The sequence below is a fragment of the Geospiza fortis genome, unplaced genomic scaffold (assembly GCF_000277835.1).
Source record: "Geospiza fortis unplaced genomic scaffold, GeoFor_1.0 scaffold7, whole genome shotgun sequence".
Taxonomy (NCBI): Eukaryota; Metazoa; Chordata; class Aves; order Passeriformes; family Thraupidae; genus Geospiza; species Geospiza fortis.
Genome location: NW_005054344.1, coordinates 5089682 through 5102801, shown reverse-complemented (window position 1 = coordinate 5102801; position 13120 = coordinate 5089682). Strand labels below are relative to the sequence as shown.

General features: G+C 39.0%; 1 protein-coding gene across 1 annotated transcript; it reads left to right on the top strand.

The window, feature by feature from the left end:
* The first annotated feature begins 334 nt into the window (after positions 1 to 334).
* Positions 335 to 9816, top strand: CUNH8orf37 (chromosome unknown C8orf37 homolog). The gene is made up of 5 exons (XM_014307799.2): positions 335 to 431; positions 2795 to 2865; positions 3362 to 3427; positions 4231 to 4326; positions 6271 to 9816. Exons 1-5 carry the CDS (start codon positions 348 to 350, stop codon positions 6428 to 6430), a joined length of 477 nt encoding a protein of 158 aa, XP_014163274.1. The 5' UTR covers positions 335 to 347; the 3' UTR covers positions 6431 to 9816.
* The last annotated feature ends 3304 nt before the right edge of the window (positions 9817 to 13120 follow it).

Genomic DNA, 13120 nt, shown 5'->3' with positions numbered 1-13120 from the left:
CTGAAGCTAAATGTGAAAAATCAGGGTTGTCCAGTTAATTGCCCAGTAAGTGCAGCACGGGTTATACTGTCATGGTTTTATTCACAGTTGGGAGTGGCTGGAAATAAAAGAAGCAATCAAAAATAAGACCTATCATGGGACACCTCAACAGTGACTGAAAGGTGTTATCCTGCAGTTTACATCTGTTCAGTCATGATTTGGATGGCTTACCTGAGATACTACAAAAATATTAGGGGAAAAAGGCTGTAACTGTTTATGTTTTTTAACTCACAGTTCTTAGAATTGCTGTAGTCTTGCTACAAAAATGAAGGCTGATTTATTTATTTTTCAGATCAGCTAAAGTGTTAATGAGTGCTGGCAGCAGTGAAGAAGATCTAGATGACATTATTGATGAAATCTGTAATGACAGCAGCTTTACCAAAACACCTCCGGTGAGTAGGGGTTTGCAGAAATTCAGAACAAGTCAGATTCAACAAGGGAAGTAAAAGCACCATAAGGTAAAACTTTTAAAGCAAAACATGAATGAAAACAAACTGTGGAATAAACTTGGAAAATAAAAAGGAAAATGCAATAGTCCTGTAGTGAGGAACAGGAGAGATGTACTTACCTATGCAATAACAGGAAATTAAAGGACATGCTAGTTCAGAATAGAGCACAGTGTCAATGCTCAGAATCACAGAATGGTCACAGTTAGGAGAGAGACCTCTGGAGATCATCTGGTCCAACCACCTGCTTAAGCAGGACTACCTAGAGCCAGTTGCCCAGGGCTGTGTCCAAATGGCTTTCAGTTATCCCTGAGGATGTAGACTGCAGCCTCTCTAAGTAGCCTGTTCCAGTGTTTGACCACCCTCACAAGTCGTAAAGATTTTTTGTATGTTTGAGTGGAAATTCTTGTACTTCAGTTTGCACCCATTGCCTCTCCTGTCGGTGATCCCACTGAGAGGAGTCTGGCTACATCTTCTTTATTTCTCCCTGACGTACCTTCATAAGGCTCTCCTGACCATTGTTTTCTCCAGGCTAAACAATTCCAACTCTCTTAGCTGATACCTGGTTGTCAGAAGGTTAATAACCTTCATGGTCCTTTCCTGGGCCCACTCCATTATGTCCATGCCTCTTTTGTATGGGACATAGTGCTCCAGACATGTCTCTAAAGTCCTGTCTGGAGTAATGTGACCTGTCCTGGTCTCTCAAATACAGGAGAGAGATGGAGCTACTGGAGAACCTCCAGCAAAGGCCCATGGAGATGTTTAAGGGACTGAAATGCCTGTCATATGAGGAGCAGCTGAGAGAGCTGGGACTGTTCAGTCTGGAGAAGAGAAGGTTCCAGGGAGATCCTGTCAATGTGTGTAAATAGCTGTGGGTGTAGTAAAGGAGGGGCCAGACTCTCCTCCATAATGCCCAGTGACAGGACAAGAGGCAATGGGCATACACTGAAACATACAAAATACCATCAGTACACAAGAAAACACTTTTCTTACTGTGAGGGTGGTTAAACACAGGGACAATCTTCACAGAGAGGTTGTGGAGTCTTGGTCTGTGGAGGTGTTCAAAATGCAGCTGGACACAGTCCTTGGCAAGCTGCAGAAACTGACCCTATTTTGAGCAGGGGAAGGTCCCTTCCAGCTGAAATGATTCTTGATTCTGTCTCATCAGTGCTGAGTAGAGAGGAAGGATCAGCTCCCTGGACATGCTGGCAGCACCCCTCGTGATGCATCCCAAGATACTGTTGGCCCTCTGTCTGCAAGGACGCGTTGCTGGCTCATGGTCAGCTTGATATTGACTGAATTTCCCACAGCCCTCTCTGCAAAGCTGCTTTCTGCTGGTCAGCCCACATGGTATTCTGTGCATAAGGATTATTCCTCCCCTGGGGCGAGAGTTTGCATTTCACCTTAGCTGAACTTGAAGAGATTCTTTTCACCCCATTTCTGGAAGTCATTTGAGGTCCCTCTTAATGGCAGCTCAGTCATCTGATACACCAACCACTGCTCCCCATTTTGTATTCTCTGCAAATGTCTTCTCACTTCACAGCAGGAGGTGGAGATGAAGCTGCAAATTTACATTCTCAAGACAGTTATAATAATAGAAGACATTGAAAATAGATATTTATTTGGGTATCAGCAGTAGAAAATGGTGTTACTTACACTTCATAGCCTCCTGCAGATTCCCTTATTTTCACGAGTGACATTGGTTTTGTTTTGTTTGTCTTTGATTTTTTACAGTGGCTAAATCTGAACCAACCAAAAATTCTTCTATACATCTGAAGAAGAGAGAATTATGCCAGTAAATTTGTATAATTTTATCATTTTATATCCCTAGAACTTCCCATTTAGGATCTAGAGTTCTCATATTCTAGAATTCAAATAAACTCTTCTGTGTGCAGCAAATAAGAAACCTTTCAAAGACTCTATTTTTTTTTTAATATCTAAGTTCTTGATGGGTTTTAATGAAACGAAAGCTAAAAAACATCTAGGAAGAGGGTTCCAAATTATAACTGGTATTAAAAGCAAAATTAGTAAAAGAAGGGCATGAAATACTAAGTCTTGATTGTAAAGTCTTAGTGATCATGTGGTGTGGAATTCCTTCAGCCAGAGCTGGAAATTCAGCGTGGGAAGAGAACCCTTGTTCCTCATTTACCTGTTACTTCAGAGCCTCACAAACTTGAACAAGAAAATTCCCAAAGTCCTAGTCCCCTTCTTCTGTGACTGAGATTTTCTGGCTCCTGCTTATTAAGTAAAACAGAATATTGTGACTTTGCTGTAATGCTGCATTTTATTCTTTGGTTGTTTTTAAACAGAAATTGAAGTCAAATTCTGCAAGTCTCACAGCTGAAAGAAATAGTGTTGTTGTACAGGCACATGGGAAAAGGTAGGTGAAAAATGTTCTGGCTTGTTGGACATTGCTTGATTATGACTTCTTATCAGGCCGACAATACTGCTCCTGTTTAATCTGTTTTGACATTTCTTAAGAAAGACACTGAGAAGAGAGACAGTATTTTTAAAGAAAAAACAAAGATAAGCAGGTAATTTCAAAGAATTATGTTAATGTGTTTTCATGTGGTCAAAATAATAATTATAAATTTATTAATTATTTAAGCTATTGAACAACATCTTCCTTTGCCTTATGGACATATACATTTATCAAATGCAGCATTGTAGATCTTTGTATATTCAGCATAGAGAGTATTTTTTGTAGAGTTTATCTTTGAATACTTTGATAATAGAAATTTTAAAATTCTGTAGTTTACAAGCCTTTGGATGCTTTTCTTATTTTTTTTTTTTTATAAATACCATGCTGTTAAACTAGGAGAAATATTACACTGCTTTCTCCAACCTATTTAATATTTTTTAATGAATCCATATAGATGCTGTCCAGTGTACCTGGGTGGAAGCCTTTCACCATCTGGGATAGGAACAAATATTTCAAAAAGGTAGGAAACCTGAAAAATATGTGCTACTTGCTTTATCATTATTTTTATTCACAGCTGTGTTTCTGTGGTGGTACAAAATTCTGCATTTGAACTGGGCAGGACAGCCTTACAGTGCAGTTACAGGCAGGAAGCAGCTGCCTGTAACTGCACTTGAAATCAGCTGGTCCCTTCCAGTCCTCTGTTGTTGACCGCCTGACCTTTTGTTTGTTTGAAGTGGTGAAAAATACTTGCAAATGAGACATGAAACCAAAAATCAGTAACAAGTAGTTAAGGAAATGGCTGCTGCGTTATTTTCCCTGCCTCTCTTTATCTTTCTGTGTGATGCCAAGTACATGACTGTAATCAGTGGTTGGGCTGGTTGAAATCTCCCAGAGCCTGAACTGAAAATGGTCACGGTACTTTGCAATTGCAGCTGAATTTAGCAGAAGAGATACTTTGATGATTTATCCACAACATCCCTTAGAACACTACTGCATTTCCATGTGGCATTTTTTGTAGTAAGTAATTGTGCACTCAACACATATTTGTATGCTGTCCAGGTGTTTTATCAGTGATGATGACTAAGGAGAATACATCAAATGAATATCAGTTTATTTTATATGTTCAGTGAGGATAGGAACCTGTAAAAATAATACATGAACATATAATTAAATCACATACCATAATTCTGAACATGCCAGAGATGTAAAGGCATTAAGATTAGGTGACATTGCTTCTAGTGTTTCTGAGTGCTGTACTTTGACCCATTTATGGTGGATGTATATTGTATCAGTCAGCTTCTCTAATTGTTCTTCTTTGTCCAGAGCGTGTGATCAGCTGCGTTGCACTGCTTGTGACTTCCGTGTGTCACTTTTCAATGACTACGTCTGGGATCAGTCCTGTGATTATCTTTTTTTCAGGTGTGTCTGGGGTGGGTATTAGTGTTGTGCTGCCATGCTTTAGGGCTCAATAAGAACTGGAAAGATGAAAAGCCCTTAGCACTGCTGTGTCACCTAAAGAGAAGCATGCTTGCTACCTGTTTGGGGTCAGGTGGGACAGTCTGTGGGGAGGGGGAATCAGCATCTCCCAAAATCTGTTTTCATCCATTTCTATCTCTTCTCCCATTACTCTCCCTCTGCTTTTAAAAATAATTCAAGTTTCATGGATGAAAAGGCCAGCTTATTGCTGAAATAAGTAGGTAATCCATGTGATGGGTTGGACTCTGGCAACCAGTGCAGGGTATCTACAATGTCAGCAACATGAATACAGGCTGTTCAGCATGTGCTTTGCACCTCACCTGCACTCAGACAGACTGTGATGGTTTCAAGGCAGATGTTCTTTTTTCCACTATCAGGTGTACTGTCATGTTCAGTGAAAATCAAATAGCTTTATTTCTTAACAGATTTCTTTATTGAAGCAAAGGTTGGTTAAATGGAGAGGTGGATTTTTGTTTTCTGCTTGTATTGTGGTGTTTTTAATTCTTTAAATAGTTTTTGAAGACTTTAAAGTGAGTTCTTATTTCCTGTTTCTCTAAAGCTTATGCCAAGACTTATTGAAAGATAGTGTAGTAGGCATGTTCCTAGTAGACATCAGATTTGGATTCCTCTTATTTTAGTACAGCCTCTGTGTGAGCCTGGTAACTGATGGAAGAGGTGGATGTGTTCAGACTATGTGCTTGGAGAGTGATGTGACAGTCAGAGAAGAACATTAATGGAGATACCAGCTCCTTTTCCATTATTTTTCCTGTGTTACCTCTTTGGTTATTCCAGTATTTTTCGTCCAGTCTCAAAATTTGTATTTCTTATTGAATATCATTATTTTTCCCATTATTTAAAGCAGTTTTAAAAATACCATGCTGCACTAGTCTTCCTAAGATTAGTTTGGTAGTGGAAAAGGTTTAAACTAAAGTGGGATTCTTTTATTTACCCAAAGTCAAAATTATTTTGCTTCTCAGATCTTCAAATTAATAAATGAAACAAAAGAAGAAAATCACGTGAGCATCATTAGTATCAGATACCTGTAACATTGATTAAAATCTGTAATCTGTAGCAAGAGATTTAGCTGTTAATTTTGACAAACCTGAATTTTAGAAAGCAAACTTTAAGGTTAAACATTTTCCTTCCATTAATAGATGCCTGATCTCTTTTTCTAAAAATTCTTCCCTTGATACTTGTTTTGAGTTTTCTTTATTTAATTGGGCTTGTTGATGTTGGTTTTGAGCAATCCAGTGTCCAGTGGCCAGGAGGAGGTCATAAGAGCAGAGATAGCTAAAATGCTACAATTTCACTTGGTTTTTTTGAAACAACTTGTTCTTGTCATAGCATGCTGGTTTTTCATTTGTTATGATTAATGGCTGCACAGAAATTATTTCTGGTTTGGTGTACATTCTATTCTTTTATGGTCATTTCAGTCACTTTAGCAATCACCTTGAGTAGCAGTTCCTGGTGAAAAATTTAACTCTATCATTTTACCCATTATGCATATCAATTTTTACAGTAAGTTTGATAAGATAAACACATTTTTGGGTAATTTTTTAACACAAGAATTAGCTCTGCTTGGTTTTCTTCGCAATTCTTTCTCTGGAGGCTGACTGGAAATCTCTAAACCCAACAGATAATGTTGTTTACAAAAACATCAGTCTGTAGTTTATCTGAGAACACAGAAATTACACACCGAGACTGCTCTCAGGAAAGTAGTGTTCAAAACAGAATTCAAATATATCCCTAAATTAATCCATGACAGCAGTACTCAGAATTGTCAAGATGTCTTCTGATTTGAAATGGCCTCATGAATATTTTTTGTTTAAAAAAAAAAAAATCAAAACAACCCAGCATGATCCTAAGATGAATTTACTTCTTTGGCAGGAATAACATGCCTGAGCTCAGTAAGCTAAGAGCGAAGATGATAAAGAAGAAAGGAGCACGTGCATATGCTTGTCAGTGCAGCTGGAGATCCATTGATGAATTAACTGACCTTCAAACAGAGCAGCAGCTTCGCTGGGTTTGTGGTAAACATGGAGAATGAAGTCTTCTTGTGTAGGATACCTACTTGTGTGGAAACGGCTTTTAAAATCATTTGTTTCCTATGCAGTTCTCTGAGAACAGATGGAAAATTGAATACTTAGATCTAGAAATAGATTGTAACACCCAGATTTCAACCTGAAAACTTTTTTTTTTAATTTAACTGTCTTGCAAGCACTGTGGGGAGTTGAATTATTAAGAGAAATGACCAACTTGGAGGCTTTCTGGAAGCTAAATGAGGTTAAAGTTCATACTCAGTAGTGTTAAAGAAAAGAAAGGGAAATAACAGACCTGGGCATGGGCAAAGCATCTTGAGACTCTTCCTCACATCTAGCAGAGAGCCTTTTTTCCCATGTCTGCGGAATCCTGGACTCAAAATGATGGGTTGGGAAACAACCATGGCACACAAGCATATGAACTTCTGCACAGAAATGAATCCTGCGCTTCTGCTTTGCTGATAGTTGTTAATGAGCAAGTGGTTGTTTATCTCTTAAAAAAATTACTATGGGATCAGCTCTCATCTTAAAGGTTCCAGCACACCCCAAAACTTTACTTACTTTTACCCACCAGTAGCCAAAACTGCAGATGCTGAATATTTTCTTCCAGTTCCTACTGCTTTCTTCAGAGCATTTTCTGCTGACTAAGGACTTCTACCACAATGAATTTCTTGAACTTCTCTTCAGCCCTCACTGCACAAGAGATGAAAAAATTATTGTGCAGTTATTAAATGTGCAATTTTTAAATAAGCAATTTTAAAGAGATTCTGAAGTGTATGTTACTCTTTTATCAGTATTTTCAATGGAAAAAGGCTCAAGCTTTTAAGAGAGAGAAAATATATACCCCCACTGATGTTCAAGTTCAGATTTTTTTTCAGTTTCACTTACGTTTCACTTCAGCTTGTCTTGAAAAATTTTTGCATTCAGATAGTGCAACTGTCCTGTTTCAACACACTCCCCTCAGTAACATTACTTGGTGAGTTGTCTTGCTTACAATCAGCCACTATAGTTCATGAGCTTTTCCTTTTCATTATGTATAAATAACACAGAAGATAGATTTGAGTTTCATGCAGGGGGAGAGGGAGGAAGGAATAACCAGTCCTGTCATTTACTACACTGAAAAGTGTCTCAGTGTGGGAGGTCTGTCTGTGTTTTTGCTGTGCAGTATGTGTATCTGTACAGATAAATTCAGAATTCCTTACTTTGGGCAATTCTAGCGGTACAGAGCCATTTCCCTTTCTCTGAAGTTTTGCTCATGGTTCTAATCTGTATATTTGTTCTGTTTCTGAGCCTTTCCAAAACAACTGTATGGTCTTACAGAGGTGATTCCTGTGTCTGTCACCCTCTGGAAGAGCAGATCTCAGTAGTGATCAGAGGCATCATTCACTCTGCACCCTGCTTACCGTGTCCTTCCATGGGTGCTTGTTTTAGAGCCTGCAGAGCCCAGCAGTGTGCCTGGGAAGTCTGGCAGTGCTTTCTCAGTGCTCCAGACTGCTCCTTCCAGTGCCCATGCAGCCTTGCTGGAGAGTCAGAGGTGACTTGGCTTTGGAGAGGTACTACTTGGCATGATGGTGTAGACATAGTTAGGGTCATGTATTGTTTTCAGTGAATTTAGCATTTCAGGCTGAAGTTTCAACTGCTAGAGTCCAAAACTGCAGTTTCAGGACCAGAGACCAGTTGACTACTGCTCAGTCAGCTCCTAAAAGAGCTCTGCTTGCCTTTCTGTCCTTTGTGAAGATGCAGCCCTGGGCTGTACACAGTGAGTGTTCCTGGGTGTTCTTCAGGTGGGCCCAAGCAACTTTCATGCCTGGAGAACATCAGTGCTAAGAACAGGAGAAGAACCTAGAGGTAGGTAACAAGCTCTGGGGAAGAAGAAACCTGCTTTGCATTCTTCTCGAAGAATGCATTTCAAAAAGTGCTGAGGTGCCTTGGCTTTTCTGTTCCAAGGCTATTTGAAACTCGTGACCAAGTAGTTCCACAGGGTGTTTTGACTAGAATTGTACTAGAATTTGTGCTACAGTGTAGAAACAAGCTGGGCTGTGAGCCAAAAATGGGGGAAATCCTAATTCCCATCTCAGTTCATGAGACCAAGTCTTAATGTGACTAGGAAAGGGAGCATGTCTCCTGTACCTTGAACACTCCCCTGAAATAATCAAGTTTATTCAAGTGTAATTAACTTGTTTCTGGCCTTGGTCAGAGTGGTGGGATATGACAGCTTTTTGTCCAAAGGAAGTAGTAAACAGGTACCGAATAGTACTTCTGGTACAGCTTTTCAGAATTTATCATATTTGTAGATTTGAGAATAATTGCTGCATCATTTGGTACAATTATTTTGTTGGAAGGAGGAGCAGTATTAAGATTTGTTTTTGTTTCCTTTGCTTTCTTCGTTTACATGTTACAAACTACTCCAAAGTCCTCAGATGAAAAGAATATAAAGAAAGGTAAAACTAGAGCTTGAATGTTCATTTGATGAAGGTATTGTCAGATTGTGCAAGGTCCTCAAGATGTAGCCCAGACCCTAAGTGATACTTCTGTGTCAGTTATCTGAGATAGCAGGGATTATGTAGAGAATTCTGTTTAAGAATATGTAAAGAATTCTGTTTAAGAATGCAGTTCAGCTGTTGTCAAATGGAAGTACTGGAGAACAGTGTTGCTAAGTATAAACATGACTACTGTTTTCCTCCAGTTTTTTGCTTTGGAATAATAACACCATTTCCATTTGTGAAATGGGCAAGATGAAAATTTAAGACTTTTATTTTGCTTATTGATATGCTTGGAAATTTTCTAGCCTGTCCCATTAGTCTGCAACAGATCCCTCAAAAAAACAAAAGCAATGAAGGATGACAAAATGAGATTCCATCAAATTTAATATGCTGCTCTGACTTACCTTTCACTTGTTTTACCTACAAACTATGGAGGGTGAATAAACTCAGAAGAGTCATTATTAAGAATTACCTGCCATAGTAACATTACATATTGCAAGCTCTGCACTGTGTTATATCAAATATAGATTTTTTTTGTCCAAACACTTATTTTAGTTTTGTACTGAAGATATTCTGCAAATGCTGCCACTTGCTGAAAGACTGCCACTTCTCTTGTTTCCTGACATGTGAGTCTTTGGGTCATGTAACCAGCACATGTGGTAGTCACACAATACAAGAAGTGCTATGTTGGGAGCTGTGTACACAAATTTTTCTTCCTGCCAGGCTCTTTTTTCAAAAGACCTGACATTCTGTCTGTGGTGTGACACCTGATAACTGCAGGCAGGTGGAGTAAGGGAACATCAGGTGCTGCTCATTTGTGAGGGCTACATCTGATGCCTAGGGTTTGGCTTGTGTGCTATGAAAAAGTTTTTCAAATGTCAGCACTTAATAAAATGAAAAATTGGAACTAATCTGAATTGTGTGTTGTGTGAGTTCCAGTGTACTGTTCCTATCCAAGAGAAGCCTTATAAAAATGATGGTTTTTGTCAGAAGTGTTATGACATGGCCTTAATTCAAAAGCATTGTCCAGCTCCTAAGAAGCAGTAAGTACTGTTGTGTGTGTTTTCTCACATCAGTGGGGATGCAGCAAAGAGAGGAGAATTAAAGAAACTTTAACATTCTTTACTAGCTAACACAAGGAGAGCACATGAAATTATAGAGCAGTCATAAAGGTGAATGCATTTGCCAGATTGCTTGGATGTTTACTGAGGATAAAAGGTGGAGGCAGGTGCTGTGCAAGGGTGGCAGATAGCTAAACAACTTGCAGAGTGGGGTGCTGGTAGCCTGGTGTATCAGTCAGGCATTTGCTGTGGTCCACATGTCCCAGGTCTTGCTGTAGGAAACCCTTCTTAGTACCAGGGAGGAGTTGCTCCGCATGTGGAAGTTGGAACTTGTTTCTCCACCATCCAGAAATGCCGTGTGGCTTACATTAGAGTAACAAACGTAAATACTTCCTGTACCTCATTCTGAATTTGGATTCCGGGCATGGGTGCTATTCAGGCAATAATTATTTCCCCAACTTAATTGGCAGTGTGGACATAGTGAGGATACTCAGAAACCAGTCACTGCCTCAGGAGTACTCCTGACTTATTTAGGGCTTGCAGTATCACAGTGATGTTCATGGGTGTTTCATTCACTTTGATAACTTCTTTTTCTGTTGAGTTAGAAGTACGTGATCAGGGTTAATATGTGATTATGCAATCCAGTCTGCAGAGGGCAGAGCAGCACTGCTGAGAGGTACAGTTCAGGCTTCTGCTTCACTTGTTCATACTCCTATTTTTTTTGTAATAGTGGTTTACATTCAACAGACCAAGGCTTGCATTTGTCTCCTACTAGTGTCATTGTAAGTGGATAGCCAGATCTGTAGGAATTCCAATTGATTTTTGTATGAATTCATCCAAATGGTCCTCAAATGGTCCTTGACCAATACTGAAGTAGATTAAATTTTTAACTGTCATGTAAAGAAGCATTAAAAACTCTCCGTGTGTCTATACATAGGTATGTTTGTGTATGTTTATCCTCTAATAACATCAGTAGAAAACCTGAATTCCCTCGCAATTTTTTCACCCTGCCCAAATTAATTTTCCCTGAAAATGTTAAATAATTTTGGCAAGTAGAGGTTGCATATGTTAGTATCTTCTAATATTCAATATAAAATTTATATTGCATATCACCCAAGGTGACAGTTCTTTAAAAGGAAATAGTAAAAGTCCACAATTTAGAAATGCAAAAGAAAAAAGTTGGTCCTATCTAGGAAAGCAATGTAGACCAGAAATGCTGCAGAGCAGTCTGAGATACAGCATGAGAATCATCCAAAGACCTACATCCTGCAGTCCATCATCCATGAGCCAAGGCTGAGATTAGTGAAGTCTCACTCTCTGAACTCTCTTCTGATTCTTTGGGAGTCAGTCCAGAAAGTAATTGTACAAAGCAGACTTAAAGTGCATGGAAGTAAACATTGTTTCCAATAACCAGTGAAGTTGTGTCTGTTTCTGCAGAAGTGACAAGGTGCTTTTAACAAGAAGCACAAACATATCTAAACCATTAAACTAAAGTTTACTTATTTTACTCTTAAAATAGGGAGTATGATCTAAATTTAGCCTAGTTACACCATAGGTGAGTGACCTCTGTGACACTTCATTCTTTACTTACTTGATTTCTTCTAACAGGAGAAACAATTGAATTAAAATTTTAATAGAGTAGAAAGGAACAAGCAAGGCTAAGTAGCAGACTGAGAGGTTTCATACATGTTTTGATAAAACATTTTTTCAGATAAGAAATAAGCCATTGGTTTTTGTTTGCTAAACTAAAGTGAAACATAAGTAAACGAAATAAAACTACCATGCTGCAGGGAGAAGTTCAAATGTCCATTTGCCAAAAGCAAGGACAAAACTTCACATGGGGGATGCCCTTTCTGGGAATCTTTTATGATTTCAATTCCACAGGCTGGCTGGCCCTGAAGATGGGGGTGAATCCACCCCCCACACACACACACACCAATTCCCTTTTTCAGGGTTTCCTGTAGCATTTTGAAAACTGTTTCCTGTTGTTAGGCTTTAGAGATAATAGCTAACATAGATATTATATTTCGATATAAGAGCAAAGATATTCAGGGTTTGTAAAACCCTCTTAGACAGTGGTTAAAAGCTGTTATTCAAATATAAGCAAAAGATATTGAAGTTTTTAAGAGAGTTTAGTGAAACTGAAACCCTTGCAGCTTCAAAACTTTTTGAAGAACTGGGAGGCAGAGAGGAGGAAAGGCATTTTCCCAGCAGTCAAACCAGCACATAATATTCTAGCTCCTTAGTACATTAAATTCCTCTGCTTAGAAAATGGGATTGCCTGCAACAGGGAAAAAATGTTCACTCTTGAATGGTGATTGGATATTTATGATGTATCAATAGAATTTTTCAATCTCTCTTTAAAGGCAAGCCATATTGCCTCACTCTAAGACATTGCAGTAGATGTGATAGAGAGCACACATCTTCCAGCTAGGAGCTTTGGGATAGTCAACAGTCTGATTGTGCTTGGAATTCCATGTCCTGACTGCCCTGATGTAAACAGCATTCACAGGAAGGGGGAAGCAGTTACCAGAGACAGGAAGGCTGAATTTAGCATCAAACTCCTTATCTAGGCAGAGCGGGCTGCTCAGGATGCTGATAAGAAAAAGTGTATAAATTGCTCCAGCAGCCTGTGATAGCTGCCTGGCCCTTCCTGGGAAGACCATTCTCATCAGTGTAATCAGAGTGCAATCTTACACGTGCAGATGGGTTTAGGAAGGGATTATATCTGGGGGCCACTTGTCCAAAATAATGCTTTGTGTACTACAGTCTCATTCAGTCTGGCTTACTTGCACTTGAAGGAAGAGATTAATCTGCATGCTGAAGTAGGAGGATGTGTGTCTGTAAAAATAAAAACTTTGTCATAGTAAGAGTTATTATTAGTCTTACTACCAATAAAGGAATATAAGCCTTTCCTGAATCTGATCATGTACTGCAATATCTGGTTTAATTTCTAGATTACAGATTTTATATCAGTGCTGGCACAGCTCTGGTCCCACCTCTTCAGAGATAAAAGCTGTTGCTGCATTGTCTTAAGTGCTTTGGATCAGTGAGCTGTCTTGTTTACAAGTGGCAGATACACGGCTTCAAAACACTATTTGCAGTGTAATTAGTTGCTCATTAACATGTGATGTCATTTTTCCTTTTGATTTAT